The sequence below is a fragment of the Equus asinus genome, chromosome 23, assembly GCF_041296235.1.
Source record: "Equus asinus isolate D_3611 breed Donkey chromosome 23, EquAss-T2T_v2, whole genome shotgun sequence".
Classification (NCBI taxonomy): Eukaryota; Metazoa; Chordata; class Mammalia; order Perissodactyla; family Equidae; genus Equus; species Equus asinus.
The window spans coordinates 39,589,039-39,615,107 of record NC_091812.1 but is presented as its reverse complement, the minus strand read 5'-3'; the positions used below and the strand labels follow the sequence as shown (position 1 = coordinate 39,615,107).

The following is a 26,069-nucleotide window of genomic DNA, read 5'->3' as shown; positions in this document are numbered from 1 at the left end:
TATTTCATGTTATAAATTATACAAATAGAGATGAATTAACTTAAGCCACCTGAATCACATATTTATTCAACCATATTTAATATAAACCAGACTACAATAGCTAAAATTATATCTCCAGAGTTCTAGAAAACCACTATAAGCAGTAACTAGATAAAATAAAAACTGGATTTTCAATAGCCAAAAATAGTAAACTGTTTTGTTGTCTTCTCCTATGTGCATTTTATCTCCCCAACTTGAGGACAGAAATAATGTCTTCCAACTTGTTTTCTTGATATTTAGTACAATGCAGAAAGTTAATAAATTAATGTGAAATCATTCTTGCTCTAAAAATGAAGCTAACAGACTGCTTCCCCTTTACAGGGGTGTAGGGACATGTCTCTAGTTATCAGGTATGTGGCCCAGGGTAATTAGGGCAGGAGAACAGTGGCCTGGAATATAAGAGCTCCAAAAAGGAGGTGGTTGGGGCTAGAGGCTTTGGAATGGTTTATTTGCATATGAAAGGCCCCTTAGTAAGGAGTCCTTTACTACCTCTAGGAATTAGCCAGCCCACAGGCCAGGGAGGGGCAGTCTCTCCAGGTTCAGCAAGGCTCCAAGATGTCAAAGTATCAGAAACAAAGAAAAATAAAGAAGAACGATTAATACCGAGAGAAAACAAATTTTCATAAATTTTATTGTTACAAAATTCTAAATATAATAGTATTGAAAACTGAGTACAATTTTTCTTTGTAACACACATCCACTAAAGAGAATGAAATTCCTTTTACGGGGATAACATTTTTGCTTAACTGGGGTTTAAAGTTACTGTTCCCTCTCATCAAAATCAACTGCAAAGTCCCCTTTATTAATGCTGGTCTGTAATGAGATTTTACATATTTCATATTTGAAAACGTCTTTTCACACAAGTCCTACCAAATACCCCTATCAATCCATGAGCATACGATTTTAATTGACCATATTCATCACTTGGTAGACAATTATGGAAGTCTACTAGATTCTTCTCCTGATATTTGCCTTTTAATATGTTGTTACACTGTAGATTAATCACTTCCAGTTGAGGATTAGGTGAAGCACTCTTCATTTGCACAATTAAATGGATTTTGAAACATGGAAATTTCCTTTGCAATTGCATCAAGGTCCAAAAAATGCTACTGAAACTGTGGTTTGAGCTCAGAAAATACTTCTACTGCTAATTTTTACTGGAAATAGAGATCTTACTCCTTAACTTTTGACAGCAGTGGAAATATAAAAAGCAGGCTGACATTACTTGTGATTAAAACATTAGTTGTCATCAAAATGGCTTTACCACACACAAGCAATGCTTTGCTTTGTAGTTTTAGACTGAGTTCATTAGGAAACATTACCAAGTGTGCAGCAAAAGCTATTTTCTAAAGTTATTCAGTGTCCGATAAGTGGAGGAGGGTGGTTCTTCAAGTTCAAAAAATTTTAATCTCAGCCCTGAGCTCAAAAAACTCACAATAAACCTTTACCACAGACTGCTAAGCCATCAAACAGCTGTGAGGTTGGGCAAGTCAGGATATATAGCTTCTATTTCTGACAAAAACTTAAAATAGCCAAAGGCTTTAAATGCTTACATGTGCACAAACTTTGTAAATTTGCCCAACTAAGCATTTTTCTGTTCTACATGTTTTTTTACCACTATCAGTTGAAACACACCTTAGTGGACTCTACTTCAGGTTGTACTGAATTAGTGTTTTCTCAAATGCTTTGAAAATCTTTTCACCTGAAATTGTTCTATACATGCTATTTATAGGGAGTAATTCTCAGTCATTTCACACACTGCGTTGACTATTCAAATAAACAGCTGAGCAGTATCATAACATCTGTCAATTCATCAAGAACCAAGCAAACTTACTTTGGTTGTACCTTCATTTTCACTTTTTACTTTTCTGAAGAAATTCTGGTGTGATAAGGCATTGTTTTAAATTTCTAATTTTTCTGATTATTCATTTCAGTGAGGTGGGAATACTATGAAGAGTACATAGTTAGGAAGTGTCAATTTATACTGTATTCTTTTGGCATCACTGGAGGGTCATTTGCAAAATAGGCAAAACATTCTGCTATCTAAATCGATAATAAAAGAATCCACATTCCCATGTGCTTTAAAAGCATGACACTCGAAGACTATTTTTCTCTTCTTTTGTTCTTTTGACATGATAGGTATATACAAGTAATAAAAACAATATAAAATGTCATGGTACGGTGATACACATGGCAGTTGAAACAATGAATTTATAAATGCGTTACTATAATTTATAGTGCACTGAGCAGGAGAGTAAGAGATGAAATGTCACATATGGTTGCTGTCAGGATTACTCAAACTCAGCTGCTGTAGCTTGAAAGCAGCCACAGACAATATGTAAATAAATTAGCATTTTCATGCTCTAAGAAAAATGTTATTTATGGACAATGAAACTTTCATATAATTTTCAAGTATCAAAATTATTATTTCTCTTTGATTTTTTTCGGTCATTTAAATACACAAAACTATTTTTAGTTCATGGTCCACACACAAATAAGCAGGAGGGTGGATTTGGTATGGCTGGTAGTCTGCAGACCCCTGCTGCAGGAAATGAGGAACTACCCAGTATTTTTGACCATGTGGAACATTTTCAGATGATTAACCCAGTCAGCAATATATAGCATGGACCAGAGAAAGACTGAAAGCAGAGAGAGAAATTAGTGTAGTAGTTAAGAGTACTGTAAATGGCATCTGAGTACCTAAGTTTAAATCCCTTCTCTCCAATATAACTTTGGATAAACCAATTTCTCAGATCGTCATATACTCATCTACTATGAAGGATAAGTAATAGTGTGAACTTCAAGGCGTAGATTTAAAGAATAAATGAGATGATCCACATAAACTGATTATAACAGTACTTACAGAGGAGATCCTCAATAAATGTTAACCATATATATTATTGCTAATTCAAATTAGGTGATGATGACAGCCCAAGAGATGACAGTGACAAAAGAGAAATTGAAAAGGTAAAATTAACCAGACCCTAAGCACATTAATGGAACAGAGGAGAAATGCAGAAATAGAGCCAAATGGATATAAGAATTTAGTATGACATAAACACATAAAGTTTATCATTTTTGTGAGACATCCTTGGAACGGAGGGCAAGACTTAAAATACAAATTTGGAAGTACCATGAGAATATAGATGAAAGCTTTAAAAATCTGGATTAGACTTCAAGGACAAAAAAGGAAAGTGAGAAGAATACACAGAAAGGATATGGGCACTACATTTAGGGATGGGAGAAAGCAGAAGAATCAAGAAGGAAGATATAGTAGGCATAACCTGAATAGAAGAAATGGTACTGGAATTCCTATGATAGAAGAAAGATGCTAATGGGTGTGAAAGACTAAAAGGAAGTCATTTAAGAGAATCGAGTTTAAATGCAATGTACAGATTTCATAAGAAAACACTATAAAAGTTGAAAAATCTACTTACTGACACCGCTATCATGGTACTATCTGGCCTCCATTCAGCTTCCTTATAGGATCCAAACTGAGAAGATGATTTTGCAGGTTCCTTGTAGGTTACGATTAACACACTAGGCTGGAAGGAAACAGTTACAATTTATTAATATCTCATAAAAATATATAAAAACAAAATTTAAGAAAACTTATCATAGAATACTCTGAGTATTTTAATAATTCTAAAAGTGTAATAAAAGATAACATAGTCTAATATTAAATCATCAGCTCTAAATAGTCCAACCAAATCAACTAAAAAGAAAGACAAACTGAATGGGCCTATATCTACTGAAGAAATTGAATTGCTAATTAATAACCTTGAAAAACAGAAAGAACTAGGCTCAGATGAGTTCACTGGTGAATTCTATGCAAGATTTAAGGAAGAAACTATACAAATTCTCTACAATCCCTCCCACAAGACAGAAGCAGAGCAAACTCTTCCTAACTCTTTCTATGAGGCCAGTATCACCCTAATACTAAAACAAAACAAAGATATTACAAGAAAATAAAACAACACATCAATTTCTCATGAACACAGGTGCAGAAATTCTCAACAAAATATTAGCAAACCGAATACAACAATGTATAAAAAGAATTACACACTATAACCAAGTGGGACTTATTCCAGCTATGCAAGGCCAGACGAACATTTGAAAATAAGTTAATATAATCCATCACATCAACAGCATAAAGAGGAAAAAGCACATGATAATATCAATAGACGTAGAAAAAGAATTTGACAAAATCCAACACCCATTCACGACAAAAACTCTCAGCAAACTAGGAATAGAGGGGACCTTCTTCAACCTGACAAAGAATATACAAAAAACCTATAGCTAACATCATACTCACTGGTAAGAAACTGGAAGCTTTCCTGCTAAGATCAGGAACAAGGTAAGAATATCCCCTTTTCTCCACTTATTTTCAAAATCATACTTGCAGTCCTAGCTAACACAATAAGACAACAAAAGGAAATAAAAGATATACAGATTGGGAAGACAGAAATACAACTGTCCTTGTTCACAGGTGACATGACTGCCTACACAGGAAATCCAAAAGAATCAACAAAAAAACTTGTGGAAATGAGAAGTGATTACAGCAAGGTTGCAAAATACAATGTTAATAAAGTCAATTGTTTTCCTATATAATAGGAATAAATAAGTGGAATTTGAGGTTAAAACACAATACCATTTGTATTAACAACAAAAAAAGAAATATTTAAGTATAAATCTAACAAAATATGTACAGGAGCTATATGAGAAAAACTATAAAATTTGATGAACAAAAGAAAAAAAGAACTGAATAAATGAAAATTTATTCCAAGTTCATAGATAGGAAGACAATATTGTCAAGATGTCAGTTCTTCCCAATTTAATCTACAGATTCAAAACAATTCCAGTCAAATCACAACAAGTTACTTTATAGACATCAACAAATTGATTCTAAAGTTTACATGGAGAGGCAAAAGACCCTGAGTGGCCAACTCAATATTGAAGGAGAAGAACTAAGTCAGAAGACTGACACTACCCAACTTCAAGACTTAGTATAAAGACACAGTAATGAAGACAGTGTGGTACTGGCAAAAAAAGAGAAAACAGATCAGTGAAACAGAATGGAGAGCCCAGAAATAGACCCACATACATACAGTCACCTGACCTTTGACAAACGAGCAAAGGTAACACAATGGAGAATACAGCCTTTTCAACAAATGGTGCCGGGACAACTGAATATCCACTTTCTGGCACTACAAGAAGCTCCACAGGGTCAACTTGTACTTTGCCAGCTCTTGCCCTAGAATCAGACATTTTCCAAGGATTCTTCTTTCTTTTTATTAGAGAATAGTATTTTGGAAACAAGATACTTGTCGCTAGTGGGGGATCATTGCTTCTAGGTCCTCTCAGCAAACACAGCAGGAAATCTATGTACCTACACTAACCCATGTATACACACATATCTCTGTATATTTCTTTCTATACAGACTGTCCCTGACTAACAATGGTTCAACTTATGATTTTTCGACTTTACAATGGTGGGTTCCAGCATGGGAGTTCAATCGATTGCTGAATTGCACAACTCTGAGATGAGGTCAGCTTTGGGATTCAGCTTCCTTCAAAGATTTACTGAAGGATGAATATGTCTACATGATAAGGGGCTGTTTTGGGGGTTTTTTTTTTCCTTTTTTTCTTTTTACTTCTGAAATATACAAACGTACTTAAATCATCTCGTGAAATGACACTGCGTGTGCGCAAAGGTTTCTACTGCTTTAAAAAATCTTTGAAAACCATGAATCTTGTCCAACTCCTTGCTCAATGCATTTTCAACTTACGGTATGTTTATCAGAGTGTAACCCCATATTAAGTTGAGGAAGATCTGTATATGCATATGCAGATATGCATATACAGAAACACATACAACTATGATCAAGTAAACTGCAACTCATGCTAGCCTTCTCTGTTACTTGTAACTTTTATCTGACAGTGAGAAACCTGGCTATCATTTCATACAAATAATTTACTTCTTTGTCCAAACTTACCACATACATGGAGTAGTTTGGAATTGTTAACTACGTCCCTATAAAAAACAAACTTACCAACTAGAATAAAGTTCTTATGGACAGGTTCTTTTATTCTAGCCTTAGAATAACCAGTTAAAACACTGTTTTCCAATATTATGTAAGTCATCCCCTTGAAAGCTTTTCCTAATCTCTAAAAGTAAAATATAAAAGTTCCTAAGAAGTTAACAAAGCTCCAAACACGTTAAAACTACTATACTTTCATTGCTTGTACTTCAAATATCAACTAAAAGTTAAAAATAAGTACCCTGGGAGGAATGACATCAACAAGATGGCATAATAGAAAGCCTTGGACTCTCCATTCCCTTACAAACACATGGATTCAGCAACAATTCACAGAAAAATTTCCTTTTGTAAGAAATCCAGAAACTAATTGAAAGGCAGCTGAATGCTAGATGAATGCAAAATCAGATTCTTCAAAGCTGGTAGGGAGATACAGGACACCCTTCACCAGAATTCCTACCTCCAACACAGTGCTATACAATCAGGATGAAACCCTCCAGCTCCTAGCTTATCTTTGAGGAGGAAAAGAGGTGATCTGCATGTCCAATGTCCCAACACTTTCACAGGGGCTCCCTAGAGGACTAGCTTCTGTCTTGCTAGTCTTGCAGCACTATCGGAACTGACATAATCTAGCCACCGGGGGAGAAGAGAAATAGTGGCTTGTACTGGTAGTCACCATAGCTCCTCCCTGCAGCTCAGCATAAGAGCAAATAGAGGAAAAATTCCAGCTCATAGCTTCTTCCTGGGAAAAGAAAGAGTTGGTCCACATGCTCAATACCCCAATTTCTACAGGGGCTACCCAAAAGAATGGTTTCTGTCTTGCCTGTCTCAGAGTGCTGATGGGATCTGGAAAAATCTAGCTGCCAAAAGGCTAGTGAGAACAGATAGAGAGATGTGGGCAGGCAATTGCCATTGCCCCTACCCCCACCCCCACCCCAGCTCAGCACAGAGCAAAGAAACAAAAACCCCAGCACCCAGCTTCTCCCTGGGGAGGGAAAGAATCTACAACTCCAATGCCCCAACTTTTCTGGGGGCTGCCCAAAAGGAGGGTTCTGTCTTGCCTTTCATGGGGGTATTGATGAGACCTGGCAAACTCTAACTACCAGGGAGCTGGTGAGAACAGAGGGATTTGGGCTGGCGGCTGCCACAGCAACCCCACCCCCCACTCCCAGCTCAGCATAGAGCAAGCAGACAAAAAAACCCAGCTCCCAGCTTCTTCCTAAGGATGATGGATGGAGCATCCAATGATCCAATTTTTCTGGAGGCCACCTGAGGAATGGCTTCAGTCTCACTCGTTCCAGTGCACTGAGGGAATCCAGCATACCCAAGACACCTGGAGGCAGCACAACAAAGGAAGCATGCTGGACTATCATGAAGGTCTAAAAGGCCGCCAGAATCTTTGGCCAGGCTGACTGGTGGAAGTCTTCTACTATATGAGGTCAATCTGTGAAGACTGAGAAACGTAGCTGCTTTGCCTGATGCACAGACACCAACAGAGAACATCAAGGAAGATGAAAAAACAAGCAAATATGTTCAAAAGAAAACAAGATAAATTTCCAGAAACAGATTCTAGTGAAACAAAGATATACGACTTATCAAACAAATAATTCAAAATAGTCATCATAAAAAGGCTCAGAGATCAGGAGAACAGTGCATGAACAAACTGAGAACTTCAACAAAGACACAGAAAATATAAAAAAGTACCAAACAGAAGTCACGAAGCTGAAGAATAACTGAAATGAAAACCTCACTAGAGGGATTCAACAGCAGACTAAATCACACAGAAGAAAGGATTAGCAAACTCTAAGAAAGGTCACAGGAAATCATTCAATCACAAGAGCAAAAAGAAAAAAGTAAAGAGTGAAAAAAGTTTAAGGGACTTAGGAGACAACAACAAGAATACCAATATACGTGTAGAAGGAGAACAGAGAGAGGAATGACTAAAAGCTTATTCAATAAAGAAATAATGACTAAAAACTTCCCAAATTTGGGGAAAGAAATGGATATCCAGATCCAAGAGGCTCAAAGAAGCCCAAACAAGAGGAACTCAAAGAAATCCACACCAAGACAATTATAATCAAATTGTCAAAAGTCAAAGCTAAAACTTTTGACAGCAAAAGAAAAAGGCAATTTGTCACATACAAGGGAACCCCCACAACACTATAAGTGGATTTCTCAGCAGAAACCTTGCAAGCCAGAAAGGAATGGGATGATTATTCAAAGTGCTAAAAAAAAAAAAAAAAAAAAGCTGTCTACTAAAAATACTATATCCAGCAAAACTGTCCTTCAAAAATGAAGAAAGATAAAGTCTTTCCCAAGCAAACAAAAGCTGAGGGGGTTCATCACCACTAGACCTACTTACCAGAAATGCTAAAGGGACTTCTTGTTGGAAAAGGTAGCTAAACAGCAACACAATAGCACAAAAAAGTATAAAATTGGTTGATACAGGTAAGGATATAGACAAATACAGAATACTGTAACACTGTAATGGTGGTGGGTAAATTCCTTTTAATTGTAGTATAAAAGATAAAAGGCTAAAGTATTAAAATAACTTTACTAAAAAATATACTAATAGATGCACAACATAAATACATATAAATAACGACAAGAATAAAGTGTGGGGGAGAAGTAGAAGTGTTGAGTGTAAGCAACTTAACTGAAATTGTTTTCAGCTTAAGATACTGTTACAACTACATTTTATGGAAGCCCTATGATAACCACAAAAAAAATCCATAGAAGTTACACCAAAGAGAAATGAATCAAAACACATCAATACAAAATATCAACACAACACAAAGGAAGACAGCAGAAGAGGAAAAGATGGACATAAGAACTATAAGAGTAAAAGAAAACAATGACAAAATGGCTAAAGTAAATCCTTCTTTATCACTAATTACTTTAAATGTAAACAGATTAAACTCCCCAATCAAAAGACAGAGTGGTTGAATGGATTTAAAAAAAGAAAAAAAGACCAAATTATGTGCTGTCTATAAGAAACTCACTTTAGATTTAAGGATACACATAGGCCGAAAGTGAAAAGACGGAAAAGATATTCCATGAAAATGGTAATCAAAAGAGAGCAGAGGTGGCTATACTTATATCATACAAAATAGACTTTAAGTCAAAAACTGTGACAAGACAAAGAAAGACATTATAAGGATAAAAGGATAAATCCACCAGGAAAACATAATTATAAACATATATGCAAGGCATACATGTTAGGTGTAACATCACCTAAATATATAAAGCAAACACTGACAGAACTGAATGGAGAAATAAACAGTAATACGATAATAGTAGGATGCGTCAGTACCCCACTTTCAATAATGCATAGAACACTGTTAAGGATAGTGAGGACCTGAACAACACTACAGACTAAATTAACCTAAGAACCATGTACAGAACATTTCACAAACAGCAAAAAACACATTTTTCTCAAGTGTACATGGAACACTCATCAGGATAGATCACATGTTAGGTGAGAAAACAAGTCAACAAACTTAAGAAGACTTAAATCACACCAACTATCTTTTCTGATCACAATGGAATTAAACTAGAAGTTAACAGCAAAAGGAAAACTGGAAAATTCACAAATATGTGGAAATTGAACATACTCTTGAACAACAAGAGTCAAAGAAGAAATCAAAAGAGAAATAAGAAAATGCCTTGAAACAGAAAAAACAATACAATACAACATACCAAAACTTATGGGGATGCAGCAAAAGCAGTTGTTTATTGCAATGAACGTCAATTAAAAAAGAAGAAAGATCTCAAATCAACCTAATTTATACCTCAAGGAATGAGAAAAAGAACAAACCAAGTCCAAAGTTAACAGAAGGAAGGAAATAGCAAAGATGAGAGTAGAAATTAGTGAAATAGAGACGAGTAAAACAACAGAAAAAAATTAAACTGAGCTGGTTTTTTGAAAAGATAAAATTGACAAACCTTCAGCTAGACTTACTAAGAAAAAAAGAAAGAAAACTCAAGTAAATAAAATTAGAAATCAAAGAGGAAATACTCCAACTGATACCACAGAAATACAAAGGATCATAAAAGACCACTACGAACAACTGTATGCCAAGAAACTGGATAACCTAGAAGAAATGGATAAAGTTCCAGAAATTCGCAACCTACCAAGACTGAATTATGAAGAAATACAAAATCTGAACAGACTTCTAACTAGTATAGACACTAAATCAGTGATCAAAAACCTCCCAAGAAAGAAAAGCCCAGGACTACATGGCTTCACTGGTAAATTCTACCAAACATTTAAAGAATAATTAATGCTAACCCAAAATACTGAAGAGGTGAGAGCACTTCCAAATTTATTTTATGAAGTCTCATACCAAAGCCAGACAACACCACTAGAAAAGAAAACCACAGGTCAACACCCCTGATGAATATAGATGCAAAAGTCCTTAACAAAATACTAGAAAATGGAATTCAACAGCACATTAAAAGGAGCATACACCACAATCAAGTTTGATTTCATTCTTGGAATGCAAGGATGGGTCAACACACGAAAATCAATTAATGTGATATGCTACATCAACAGAATAAAGAACAAAAATCAGATGATCATCACAGTAGGCGCAGAAAAAGTGTTTGACAAAATCTGAGACCCTTTCATGATTAAAAACTATCAACAAACTAGGAATGAAGGGAAAGTACCTCCAAATAAAGGCTAAATATAAGACCCACCGCTAAATCATACCCAACAGCAAAAAATGAAAGATTTTCCTCTAAGATGAAGAACAAGGCAAGGATTCCTACTCTCACCACTTCTACTCAAAATAGTACTGGAAGTCCTAGCCAGAGCAATTAGGCAAGAAAAAGAAGTAAAAGGCATCCAAAGCAAAAAAGAAAGAAGTAAAATTGTCCCTGCTTGCAAACGTGATCTTATATATAGAAAACATTATAGATTTAATAGATTTCATTTTAAAAAAACTTAGAATAAATGACTTCAGTAAAGTTTCAGGATGCAAAAATCAACATATAAAAATCCTTTGCAGGGCGGACCCCTTGCTGAGTGGCTAAGTTTGCACACCACACTTTGGCGGCCGAGGGTTTCACTGGTTTGGATCCTGGGCCCAGACCTAGCACCGCTCATCAAGTCATGCTGAGGCAGCATCCCACATAGCACAATCAGAAGCAGTCACAACTAGAATATACAACTATGTACTGGGGGGCTTTGGGGAGAAGAAGGGAGGAGAAAAAAAAGACTGGCAACAGATGTTAGCTCAGGTGCTAATCTTTAAAAAAAAAAAAAAATTATTTGCATTCCTATGCACGTAACAGCAAACTACCTGAAAATAAAATTAGGAAAACAATTCCATTTACAATAGCACCAAAAATAATAGGATACTTAGGATTAAACAACTATAGAGGTGAAAGACTTGTACACTGAAAATTAAAAAATACTGACTGCTGAAAGAAATTTGGTAAAAGACACAAACAAATGGAAAGACATGCCATGTTTATGGATTGGAGGACTTAATATAGTTAAAATGTCCATAATACCCAACGCAATCTACAAATTCAATACTATCCCTATAAAAATCACAATGGTATTTTCTACAGAAATAAGAAAAGAACTCTAAAATTCATATGGAACCACAAAGACTCCAAATAGTTAAATCAATCATGAGAAAGAAAAACAAAGCTGGAGGCATCACACTTCTTGATTTCTAAATATATTACAAAGCTACAGTAATTACAACAATATGGTACTGGCATAAACACAGACATACAGACCAATGAAACAGAGTAGAGAGCCTAGAAATAAATCCACACATATATGGTCAAGTGATCTTCGACAAAGGTTCCAAGTATACACAAAGGGAAAAGTATAGTCTCTTTAACAAATGGCGTTGGGAAAACAAGATAGCCACATGCAAAAGAATAAAATTGGACCTTTATCTAATACTCTCCGTAAAAGTCAATTCAAAGTGGTTTAAAGACTTAAAATATGACCTGAAACTATAAAACTCTAGAAGAAACCAGAGGTAAAAGCTTTATGACATTGGTCTTGGTAGTGATTTCCTAGATATAACACCAAAAACACAGGCAATGAAAGCAAAACTAGACAAGTGAGACTACATCAAACTGAAAACCTTCACAGCAAAGGAAATACCAACAGAGTGAAAACACAACCTACAGAATAGGAGAAAATATCTGCAAACCATATACCTGATAAGGGGTTAATTTCTAAAATATATATCGACTCCTATAACTAAATAGCAAAAAACTAATAACCTGACTAAAAAACAGGCTAAAGACTTGAACAGACATTTCTCCAAAGAAGACATACAAATGGTTGACAGGTATGTGAAAAGATGCTTAATGTTACTAGTCATGAGGGAAAGGACACAGTGAAATATCACTTCACACCTTTCGGGACAGCCATTACGAAAAAACCAAAAGATAACAAGCGTTGGTGAGGATGTGGAGAAACTGGAACCTTTGCACACTGTTGTTGGAAATGTAATATGGTACAGCCAATATGGAGAACAGAGGTTCCTCAAAAAATTAAAAACAGAACTTCCATATGATCCAGCAATCCTGCTTCTGAGTATTTATCCAAAGAAGCGAAGTAAGGATCTGGAAGAGATATTGGTAACACCCATATCCAGTGCAGCAATATTCACAACCACTAAGATAGAGAAACAACCCAAATGCCTATCGTCAGGTGAATGGATAAAGAAAACATGGTATAGCCACAGAATAAAAGATTATTCAGCTTAAAAAAAAAAAAAAGAAACTCTGCAATATGCAACTACATGGATGAACTTTGAGGACTACTTAGTAAAATAAGCCAGTCACAGAAGGACAAATAATACATGATTCCACTTATATGATGTATCTAAAGTAGTCAAATTCACCGTATCAAAGAGTGAAATCGTGATGGTGATTGCCAGGAGCTGGGAGGGGGGTGGGGAGGGGGAAGGGAAATCAGAAGTTTCTCATCAATGGGCACAAAGTTTCAGTTAAGCAAGATAAGTAAGTTCTAGAGATCTGCTGTACAACATCCTACTTACAGTTAATACTGCATTGTAAAGACGGCTGATTTCATGTTGTGTTCACATCAGAATAAAATAAAATTTAGAAAAACCCTTTGCAAACTAACATAATTCTATTTCTAAAACAGAAAAAAATAGTGAGGCAGTGGAACTATTTTACAAATCTCTTTGAAGTCTAGTACAATAAGACTACAAGCTGGGTTCTCAGATTTACTCCTACAGTCTGTTATGACATGTTTTAATTAAAGTATATGAAGAAAACCCAGTCTCACACAGAATTATAGTTGGGCTTTTAAAATAATGGTAGCTATTCTTCGATACTACACCAAAACTAGAAAAGAGGTAGTTTCTTAAAGATTAGTTGTAGTGTGGAATCTGAGTCCTTATCTATAAGGTTTTTGTACTGTTTCAAAAAAAATTACCTTGGATAGTATGTGCAATGGATGAAGAGAAGAAAAATATATTTGGGAGACCATTTGGAATTCATTTTAACAACCTAGAAGAGAATCTTGAATCTGAAGGACAAATATGAATAGCAAAAAAGCTTTAAAAAACAACAGTTGGAAGACTTGCACTATCTCCCTTCAAGACCTATTAAAAGTTATAGTAATCAAGACAGTTTGCACTGGCATCAAGACTGACAGATCAATGAAACACGTAGAGTCCAGAAACAGAAAAGTCAAATGGAAGGTGCAAGGTCAAGTCAATGGAGGGAGGATCATCTTTTCAACAAACGGTGCTGGAACGATAGCCATATGAAGAAAAAGAACTTGGATCCATACTTTGCACCATGCAAAAACATTAATTCACAAGGTATTATAGACCTATATATAAAACCTAATCTGTGAAAGTTCAGGAATACAGGAGAAAATTAGGTTAGGCAAAGATTTCTTAGATAAGACAAAAATCATGATTCACAAAAGAAAATAATTAAAATTGATAAATAAACATTAAAACAGAATAAAAAGACATGCCACAGACTGGAAAAAAAAATTTATAAATCACCTATCTGCACCAACGACTTGTATCCAGAACACATAAAGAATTCTTAAAACTCAGTAAGAATTAAAACCCAATTTTTAAAAATAGGCAAAAAATTCAAACAAAATAATCACAGTATCAGATTTTAATAAGTAAATAACTACGAAGCCATACTGATATAAGTAACTGAATAAACGAACGCAAAGGGACAGCTCTTTCTTACATTAGAATTCCAATTAATATGTGTAGAAGGAAAAAGGGACATAGAGAATCATCATTAGGTAAACACCACAAAATAATAGTTGCAGACAAAATCCAGTGATGGATGCTAAAATCAGTGAGCAAAAGTTTCAGGAAAAACAGGATATGCATAGTTTCTCCCCCAAAATACTTTTTAACTACAAAAGGAAAGACTAACTTTCAGTGGAGAAACTTGGAAGACACCAACTAACCAAGTGATCAAGGTAAGCACCCCCAGTAATGAGATACATGAACATCATCAACTCTTTGATATGATACATTGAGAAGAATACAACATTTTTGTGGTATTTTTGTCAAAAAAACAAATACTTATTCGATTCATGAGAAAAATCAAACAAACCCAAGCTGATAGATTCTACAAAATAACTGATCAGTACTCCTCCAAAGCATTAAAGTCATAAGACAAGGAAAAACTGAGGAACTGTTACAGGATGGAAGAGACTAAGAAGAAATCACTACATGCAATGTGGGATACAGGATAAAAGTGTGAACAGAAAAGGAACATCAGTGGAAAAATTGGGGGAAATTTCAATGAGACTTGTAATTTAGTTAATAATGTCATACTAATGTTAACTTCCTCTTTATAATTATGCTAAGTGAAAGCTGTACAACAAAAAACAAGTATATACTGTATGATTCCATTCATACAAAACTCTAGAAAATACAAACTAATCTACAATGAGAGAAAGGAAGCCGGTGAGTGACTGCCTGGAGAAGGAGGGCAGTAGGAAGCAACTACCAAGAGGCAAGAGGAAACATCTAGGGGTGATGGCTATGTCCACTATCATGATTATAGCAATGGTTTGATGGGTGTACACATGTCAAACCTAATCACATTTACACCATAAACATGTGCAATTCATATTATATCAACTATATCTCAAAAAAAGCTGTTAAAAAAATTAAAAACAAGTTATCTTGGATGGTCTTTTGAAGAACTCATTAAAGGAAGAAAAACATACTTAAGGAGACCTACTTAGAATCTGTTGCAGGGGGCTGGCCCCGTGGCCGAGTGGTTAAGTTCGCATGCTCCGCTTCAGCGGCCCAGGATTTTGCCAGTTTGGATGCTGGGTGCGGACATGGCACCACTCATCAAGCCATGCTGAGGCAGCTTCCCACATGCCACAAGCAGAAGGACTCATAACTAAAAATATACAACTATGTACCGGGGTGCTTTGGGGAGAAAAAGGAAAAATAAAATCTTTGGGGAAAAAAAAAAAAGAATCTGTTGCAAAAGCCTAAAAGAGAATCCTCAACTATGACAGAAGGTAGGAGAAACCAAAAGAAGACAAAAACAACAAAACCTGGTGGTAAATGGTTTAGCAACCAAAACACATACATACAAGTTAAATTGTTTCTTTATATTTACTTTTGGTGGTTTTTATTTCTTCAACCTATTTACCTGAAAGATGATTTTTTAATGTTGGTGACAAAGGAGACAGTAACCAATTCAATGAGAAAACGGGCTTTTTAAAAAGGTTTCTATGGGCTGGCCCAGGGGCACAGCAGTTAAGTTCGCATGTTCCACTTTGGTGGCCTGGGGTTCGCCAGTTCGGATCCCGGGTGCGGACATGGCACTGCTCATCAAGCCATGCTGTGGTAAGTGTCCCACAAATAAAGTAGAGGAAGATGGGCATGGATGTTTGATCAAGGCTAATCTTCCTCAAAGAAAAAAAAAGGTTTCTATCGTTATAATCAGCAGTGATAACTTGCACATTGGATTAATAAAGGTAAAAGCTCAACAGTGACCATTATTCATTCTTAGAAATGAAAAAAGTTTATAAAATACATGAATATTGGAATATTTAGAATTAAAAATTAGTAAATACTGAAACATACTATAGTTTTAAATTAGAGCTAAGGAAATCTGTTTTAATAGCATGAAATTTTATACAAAAAGATTCATGCATAACTTGTACTCTACTTTCTATGTTGCCATGTGTCATAAGGAAATATCTCATAGACTTCTTTAGATGTACATGTGTTTAGAAACAGAAGCAGTGCTGTAAGGAGTAAACTGCTTCCTAGAAAGGTTTTTTCAGAGTCAATAATTAATTCTTGGCCTTTTAAATATGTTGATTTCTGCTATTTACAGAGTCAAAGCAGTACTTACTAACATCTGTGCAAAATGTAAGTCTGTAGAGGAGAAGTGAAACTTATGACTCCTGATTGCTTTACATAAAAACTTAGTTTCATAAGCCCATATTATTGTACATTATTCTTGGTTTCGATATGGGTACAAGCAGAGTAAAAACCTCAGATTTGGTATGCTTTCTGATTCCCAAATTAGAGAAATTATCAATCACTAATTTAAAACCATAGTATGTTTCAGTATTTACTAATTTTTCATTTCTAAATATTCCAATATTCACGTATTTATATAAACTTTCAGTTTCTAAAAATAAATAATTTCTCTACTTTGGGAATGAGAAAGCATACCAAATCTGAGGTTTTTACTCTGCTCGTACCCATATCAAAACAAAGAATAACGTACAATAATATGGAAACAAAGAATAACGTACAATAATATGGACTTATGAAACTTAGCATAATGTTTTAAGTTTCATCCATGTTGTAGCATGTATCAGTACTACATTCCTTTTATGAATAATACTGAATGAGTGTTCACATACAAGTTTCTGTTGCAACACTTGTAATCAAATCTTTGTGGTGTATACCTAGGAATGGAATTGCTGGGTCATATGATAACTCTATGTTTAATTTTTTGAGGAAATGTCAAAACCGTTTTCCACAGCGGCTGCACCATTTTACATTCCCACCAGCAATCCTTGTCATTTCATTCCAGCAGTTCATGAGGGTTCTAATTTCTCCACATTCTTGTCAACACTTTTTATTGTCTGCCTTTTGATTGCAGCCATTCTACCAAGTGTGAAGTGGTACCTCGTGGTTTTGATTTACATTTCTCTAATATCTAAATCATGTTGAGCATCTTTTCAGGTGTTTATTGGCCATCTGGATCTCGTCTTTGGAGAAATACCTATTCAATACCATTGCCTATTTTTTTTTATCTGGGGTCACCAACTTTTAGAGAGATTCTGTTCCAATACTTAAGTTTTTAAGTTGAATATTGGAGTTCTTTTGTTTCTACAGAAAAATTCATTATAAATCGTGATTAGGTTCCCTGGCCACTTCAAAAAGTCTATTCAGTCGCATATACTAACAGGGAATATAATAGAGTGAGGTTAAGAATATAGGCTCTGAAGTCCGAACGTGAGGTTCAAATACTGGCTCTGCCATTTACTAGCTTTGGGAGCTTGGGCAAATTAGTTAATTTCCCAAGTGCTTCAGGTTCTGCATCTTTAAATTACATGTAACAACAGAACATACCTCATTAAATCTCACTGCTACAAAGATTAAATAAATAATACATTTAGCAGAGTACCTGGCACTCAATAAACATTCTAAATATTATTTGTTGCTATTTTATTATTTCAATGTCTCAGGATCACATTACTAAAAATACAACAGAGATCCCAACTGCTTCTTTGAGATGATTTATTCAAAATTCCTAGTTAGGATAGCAGTAACATATCACTTCCACCTATAGCTTAGGCAATGATGACAAGATCTTTAAAAAGGTTAAAGATCTTTAAAAAGGTCAGAGAGTTGGCATTATAGGGCTTGGACCAAGGCAAACCACCAGATGCCTGGAAGGGGAGAGGGGCAGCAGACTGGCTTAAAGTGGGCCCAGGGGACTTTCTGGGGTGACGAAAATGTTCTGAATCTTGACTGGGATAATGGTTATATAATATATACACGTCAAGAACTACTTACCATCAACACTTCACTGTACATAAATTATACCTCAAGAAAAAATCTAAAATTAAATAAATAAGCCATCATTTAAATATACTGAGTGCTGTTTAAAAAGGCAGGAAAGATTACTAACATATTTTAGATGATTGTCAAAAAAGATTTTCTGGTTAATTGTCAACAATCTATTAGGCATTGTTTTCAAAGTAAATACAGGGCACTTTTATCAATAACAAGAAGTTTCTTCTATTGTTACTGTGTCAGTAATAACGAGTAACTAACTTTATGCTTCAATTTTCCTTAAGGGCAGGAGCTACTGACTGTGGCTGATGTCTCAAATCTCAACACCAATACGCTTGGCACTAAAATGAGACAATCAACCTCATGTACAGGAAGAGGATAGCCAACAAACTTTGCCTATTTTCGTTCTCTTCTATATGAAATCACTAATATTTGAAAAATATATGATTCCCATTTTCAAGTTCTTGAAATCAGGCTGTTTTCTCTCCCACCCTGTTACCATCCTTTATCCTATGAAATATTACCTCAATTAACAAGTGTTCCTGAATAGAAATTGAAGTTAATTTCATAAATACAACATCGTCCAAAAAGTATTCATACTGTATATGTTTAACTTTAACCTAACCAGGCCTTTAAACATAACTTCCAGTTTACAAGAAAAACAGAGAACTCAGAAACACATTAACACCTAGACAAATTCAAAGTGTGGGGGTGGTCTGCAAGAAAAACGACCTAATCTACTAAAAATAAAATAAATCTGGAATGTTGTCAGCACAATGGCAGAATGAATTGCTCCCTTTGCCTCCCTCCTCTAAGTTACAACTAAACAGACATCCATTAACCAACAAAGAATTCTCTATACAACACAACAGGATGCTTGAGAGATCCACACAGCTATACATCCGAAGGTGGGTTGACTGGACTGCCAGCAAGCAGCAGTTAGTGGACACTTCCACCTCCCTGGTGAGAGTAATCCAAGTTATGGATCCTCTCATAGCAACCAGCGTGACTGTGAGTGGAGGCAAGGGCAGCCTGGCCCCAGTAAGAATGCTTTCGGAGTGGTAGCCCAGTCCATAGGTACACCCACCAACTATGGCAGCCCATCCAAGTGAACTCTCCCTACTGAGTGACACAGCTCAGCCTGCACAAAGGCGCCCCACCAAGTGCAGTGGCCCAGGACACAGGAAGGTGCCCCATCTGCCTAGTACAGCAGCCCAGCCAGATCCACCCACTGAGCGCAGAACCTGCCCATGTGAAGGTACCCTGCCAATTGAGCACAGTGGCCCACTTGCGACCAGCCTGTCAAATGGAGTACCCAGCCCATATGAAGGCACCTCACTCACCAAGAGCAGCAGCAGGGCCACAACTCGCCAGCTGAGCACAGCAGTCCCACCCATACAAGCGCTACTCACCCAACAAGAACATCAGCCTTACTAGCACAAGCACTACCCATCAAGTGGCTGCAGACAGCCAACCCAAATGCAGACTGACCAGACCACCACAACTACAGGCAGACAGGGCAGGAACAGAGAACACAAGCCCTGCTCCCCCACCCTCAGTGGTGACAAGTGGAATCTGTGACCAGATACTAACACAAATGCACTGGCAGAGAATCAATTCATCAAATACCATGAAGCACTACAGCAATACTGCAGAAAGGAAGGAAAATGATTATTCTCGAGAAAGCCCAGAAGACTACAATCTCAACGACAGAATTCAAAATAGCTGTCGTAAAGAAATTCAATGAATTATCAGAAAACACAAAAAGACACTTCGATGAGCTCAGGAATACAATTAATGAACAGGAGAAATACTGCACCAAACAGATTGAAGCCTTTAACAAGAACCATACAGAAATTCTGGATGTGAAGAACAGAATTAATGAGATAAAAAAATAACGTAGAAAGCACAGAAAATAAAGCAGGCCTTATAGAGAAGAGAATTAGTGACCTAGAAGATAAAAACCTAGAAATGCTTCAGGTGAAGGAAGAAAGAAAACTAAGACTTTTAAAAAATGAAGAAACCCCTTGAGAAATATCCCACTCAGGAAAGTAACATAAGAATTATAGATATCCCAGAGGAAGAAGCAACGGAGAAAGAAGCAGAGAACCTGTTCAAACAAACAATAGATGAGAACTTCCCAAACCAGGGAAAGGAACTGGACATAGAAGTGCGTGAGGCCAAAAGAACTCCCAATTACATCAAAGCAAAAAGACCTTCTTTAAGGCACATAATATTAAAACTGTCAAGACTCAATAACAAAGAAAAAATATTAACAACAGCAAGGCAGAAGAAAATAAACTACAGGGGCTGGCCCCACAGCCAAGTGGTTAAGTTCATGCACTTTGCTTTGATGGCCTAGGGTTTCACTGGTTCACATCTGGGGCGTGGATATGGCACTGCTCATCAAGCCATGCTGAGGCAGTGTCCCATATAGCACAACCAGAAGGACCTACAACTAGAATATACAACTATGTACTGGGGGACTTTGGGCAGAAGAAATAAAAGAAAAAATTGGGGCTGGCCCAGCGGCACAGCATTAAGTTTGCACATTCCACTTCAGCAGCCCAGGGTTCACCAGTTCAGATGCCAGGTGTGGACCTACAGACCTCTTGTCAAGCCATGCTGCAGCAGGTGTTCCACATACAAAATAGAGGAAGATGGGAATGGATGTTAGCTCAGGGCCAATCTTCCTCAGCAAAAAGAGGAGAATTGGCAGCAGATGTTAGCTCAGGGCTAATCTTCCTCAAAAAAAAAAAGAAAGAAAGAAAGACAATAAACTAGAAAAGAATCCCTATCAGGCTTTCAGCAGATTTCTCAGCAGAAAACTTACAGACTAGGAGAAGATAGAATGATATATCAAAATATACAGGCTAGGAGAGAATGGAATGATATATCCAAAACACTGAAAGATAAAAACTATCAGCCATGAATACTCTATCCTGCAAAAACAGCCTTCAGATATGATGGAGAAATAAAAGCTTTCCCAGACAAACAAAAGCAGAGGGAGTTCATGACCATCTGATCTGCCCTACAAGAAATGATGAAGGGAGTCCTCCTACCTGAAGCAAAAAAAGCAAAGATTTACAAAGCTCTGATCAAGGAAATAGACAGACAAACTCAGATAATTGCAACTCTGTCAAAACAGGTTCACAAACAATTATACAATACAAAAGATAAAGGGAGACAGTGGCCAGTCCAGTAGCGTAACAGTTAAGTTCACCTGCTCCGCTTTGGTGGCCCAGGGTTTGCCGGTTCAGATCCCAGGTGCAGACCCATGCACCACTTACCAAGCTATGCTGTGGCAGGTATCCCACATATAAAGTAGAGAAAAATAGGCATGGATGTTAGCTCAGGGCTAATCTTCCTCAAAAACAAAACAGAACAACAACAAAAAATAAATAAAAGAGAAAACATGAAAATAACTGCAAACACATCAATTTAGTCACAAACTCACACAAAAAAAGGAATATTTTGTGACAACAATAACACAGAAGGGGGAGAGGAACGGGATGGAACTTGCTTAGGCTAATGGTAATAGTAGGCTATCAGAAAATGGACTACCTCATCCAAGAGATCTTTCATATAAACCTCATGGTAACCACTAAACAAATCAGATTCACAAGTCATAAATAAACAGAAAACTGAGAAAACCACCACGCAAAACCACCAAACTGAAATGGCAGTCAGAAATAAAAGGGAAAAGAAATAATAGAAATAAAGAACAAGAAAACAGAAGATAAAATAGCAGTATTAATTCCTCATATATTAATAATTCCTACAAATGTAAATGGATTGACTACACCAATCAAAAGAAACAGAGTGGCTGGATAGATTAAAAAACAAGACCCAACAATATGCTGTGCCAGGAAACACGTCAGCTCTAAGGACAAACACAGGCTCAGAGTGAAAGGATGCAAAATGATACTCCAAGCAAATAGCAAGTAAAAGAAAGCAGGTGTAGCCATACAGATACCAGACAAAGTAGATCTCAAAATAAAAAAGATAATGAGAGACAAGGAAAGACAGTATATAACGATAAAAAGGACATTCCACTAAGAAGACATAATACCTACCAGCATATATGCTATGCTAACGCTAAAACACGAAAGTATATAAAGCAACTATTAAGAGACCTAAAGGGAGAAATTGACAAAAAACACACTAACAGTAGGGGACCTCACCACCCCACTTACAAAAATGGATTGATCATCCAGACAAAAAGTCAACAAGAAAACACTGGCCTTAAATGAAACACTGGACCAAATGAATATAACATATATACATATACAACATCCCATCCAAAACCAACACAATACACATTCTTCTCAAGTACACACAGAACATTCTCAAAGACAGACCAGGGGCCAGCCCTGTGGCCAAGTGGTTAAGGTTCTGCAAGCTCTGCTTTGGAATCCTGGGTTCACAGGTTTGGATCCCAGGTGTGGACCTACTCCACCCATCAGCCATGGTTTGGCAGCATCCCACAGATAAAGTGGAGGAAGACTGGCACAAATGTTAGCTCAGGGTGAATCTTCCTCATCCCCCCAAAAAAACACAAACAACACCATTATGTTTGGGAACAAGGCAAATCTCAACAAATTTAGAAAACTGAAATCATATCAAGCATCTTTTCTTACCACAATGCTATGAAACTAGAAATCAACTACAAGAAAAAAGCTTGGAAAGTCACGAGTATGTGAAAACTAAACAACATGCTACTGAGCAATCAGTGGATCAATGGAGAAATAAAAAAATACCTGAAGACAAATGAAAATGAAAACACAACATAACTCTTCTGGGATGCAGCAAAAGCAGTACTAAGAGGGAAATTTTCTACCAAAACCAGTCTATCTCAACAAACAATAAAAATCTCAAAAAAGCAACCTTAAACTACACCTAAAAGAACTAAAAAAAGAACAAAGCCCAAAGTCAGGAGAGAAATAATAAAAATTAAAGCAGAAATAAATGAAAGAGACTAACAAAACAATAGAAAGGGTCAATGAAACTAAAAGCTGATTCTTTCAGAAGATAAACAAAATTAACAAACCCTTAGCCAGACTCAATGAGAAAAAAAGAGAGAAGGCGCAAATACAATTAGACATGAAAGAGGAGAAATTACAACAGACACCACACAAACACAAAGGATTATAAAACAATACTATGAAAAACCATATGCCAACATATTGAACAATCTAGAAAAAACAGATAAATTCTTAGAATCATACAATCTCCCAAAACTGAACCAAAAAGAAAGAGAGAATCACAAGAGATTGAAACAGTCATCAAAAACCTCCCAAAAAACAAAAGTCCAGGACCAGATGGCTTCTCTAGAGAGCTCTACCAAACATTCAAAAAAGACTTAATACTTATCCTTCTCAAACTATTCTGAAAAACTGAAGAAGACAGGAAGCTTCCTAACTCATTCTATGCGGCCAACATTACCCTCATCCCAAAGCCAGAGAAGGATAACACAAAAAAGGGAAATTACATGACAATATCACTAGTGAACATAGAAGTAAAAAATCCTCAACAAAATACTGGCAAATTAAATACAGCAATATATTAAAAGGGTCATACATCATGATCAAGTGAGATTTACTTCAGGGATGCAGAGACGTTTCAACATCTGTATATAAATCAATGTGATACAGCACATTAACATAATGAGGAATAAAAATCATGTGATCTCAACAGATGCTGACAAAGCATTTGACAAGATCCAACATCCATTTATGATATAGACTCTCAATAAAATGGGAAAGAAGTATCTCAACATAATAAAGACCATATATGACAAATCCACAATGAACATAATACCTAACAGTGAAAAACTGAAAGCCACTCTTCTGAGAACAGGAACAAGACAAGGGTGCCCTCTCTTGCCACTCTTATTCAATATAGTACTGGAAAACTTGGCCAGAGCAATTAGACAAGAAAAAGAAAAGGCATCCAAATTGGAAACGAAAAAGTAAAACTCACTACTTGGAAATGACATGATTCTATATATAGAAAACCCTAAAGGATCCACCAGAAAACTATTAGAAATAATTAACAACTACAGCAAAGTTGCAAGGTACAAAATCAACATACAAAACTCAGTTGCTTTTCCACACACTAATAATGAACTGGCAGAAAGAGAAGTCAAGAATACAATCCCATTTACAATCACAACAAAAAGAATAAAATATCTAGGAATAAATTTAACCAAGGAGGTGAAAAGACCTTTACACAGAAAACTATAAGACATTATTGAAATAGAAAAAGATGTAAAGAAATGGAAAGATATTCCATGTTCTTGGGGTTGGAAGAATAAACATAGTTAAAATGTTCATATTACCTAAAGCAGTCCACAAATTCAATACAACCTCAAGCAGAATCCCAAAAACATGTTTCATAGAAATAGAAAAAAAACCTCTAAAATTTATATGGAACAAAAAAGACCATGAACAGTCCAAACAATCATGAGAAAAAAGAACAAAGCTGGAGGTATCGCAATACCTGCCTGCAAAACATACTATGAAGCTATAGTAATCAAAACAGCATGGTACTGGTGGAAAAAGAGACACACAGATCAATGGGACAGAACTGAAAGCCCAGAAATAAAACCACACATCTACGAACAGCTAATCTTTGAGAAACAAGCCAAGAACATACAACAGAGAAAGGAAAGTCTCTCCAATAAATGGTGTTGGGAAAACCGGACAACCATGTGCAAAACAATCAAAGTAGACCATTATCTCACACCACACACAAAAATTAACTCAAAATGGATTAAAGACTTGAATGTAATACCTGAAACCATAAAATTCCTAGAAGAAAATATAGGCAGTACACTCTTTGATATGGGTCTTAGCAGTGTGTTTTCAAATTTCATGTCTACCCTGTCAAAGGAAACAAAAGAAAAACAAATGGGACTACATCAGACTAAAAAGCTTTTGAAAGGCAAAAGTAAACCATCAATGAAACAAAAATACAACCTACCAATTGGGAGAAAATATTCGTAAATCACATATCCAACAAGGGGTTAATTTCCAAAATATATAAAGAACTCATACAACTCAGCAACAAAAAAGAGAACCTGATCAAAAAATCAGCAGAGGGGGACCCAGCCCTTTGGTGTAGTGGTTACGTTCAGCATGTTCTGCTTCAGCAGCCCAGGTTAGCAGGTTCGGATCCGAGGTGCAGAACTATACCACTCATCAGCCATGCAGTGGCAGTGATGGATATATAAAGTGGAGGAAGACTGGCTCAGATGTTAGCTTACAGATAATTTCCCTCAAGCAAAAAAAAAAAAAACAAACACGAGCAGAGAATATAAACAGACATTTTTCCAAAGAAGATACAAAGACGGCCAACAGGCATGTGAAGAGATGTTCAACATCACTAATTATTAGGGAAATGCACAAAAAAACAAACCCTACAATGAGCTATCACATTATACTCATCAGAATGGCTATAGTTAACAAGACAAAAGATGACAAATGTTGGAGAGGATGTGGAGAAAAGGGCACCCTCATACACTGCTGGTGGGAATGCAAAATGGTACAGCCACTATGGAAAACACTATGGAAATGTCTCAAAAAATTAAAAATAGAAATACCATACAATCCAGCTATCCCGCTACTGGGTATTTATCCCAAGAACATGAAATCAACAATTCAAAGAGACTTATGCACCCCTATGTTCACTACAACATTATTCACAATAGCCAAGACATGGAAGCAACCCAAGTGCCCATTGACAGATGACTGGATAAAGAAAATGTGGTATATATACACAACGGAATATTACTCAGCCATAAAAAGACAAAATCGTGCCATTTGCAAGAATATGGATGGACCTTGAGGGTATTATGCTATGTGAAATAAGCCAGAGAGAGAAAGACAAACACTGTATGATTTCACTCAAGTGTGGAAGATAAACACATGGATAG

General features: G+C 36.2%; 1 protein-coding gene across 3 annotated transcripts in view; it reads right to left on the bottom strand.

Annotated features, from left to right (window-relative positions):
* RIC1 (RIC1 homolog, RAB6A GEF complex partner 1) overlaps positions 1-26,069 on the bottom strand; it is a 143,968-nt gene that overhangs the window by 92,700 nt on the left and 25,199 nt on the right. For all 3 annotated transcript variants that reach the window (XM_014860736.3, XM_014860737.3, XM_014860738.3), the window contains exon 2: positions 3,477-3,584. In XM_014860736.3, coding sequence (XP_014716222.2) covers positions 3,477-3,584 — 108 coding nt within the window. The remainder of the gene's footprint in view (positions 1-3,476; positions 3,585-26,069) is intronic.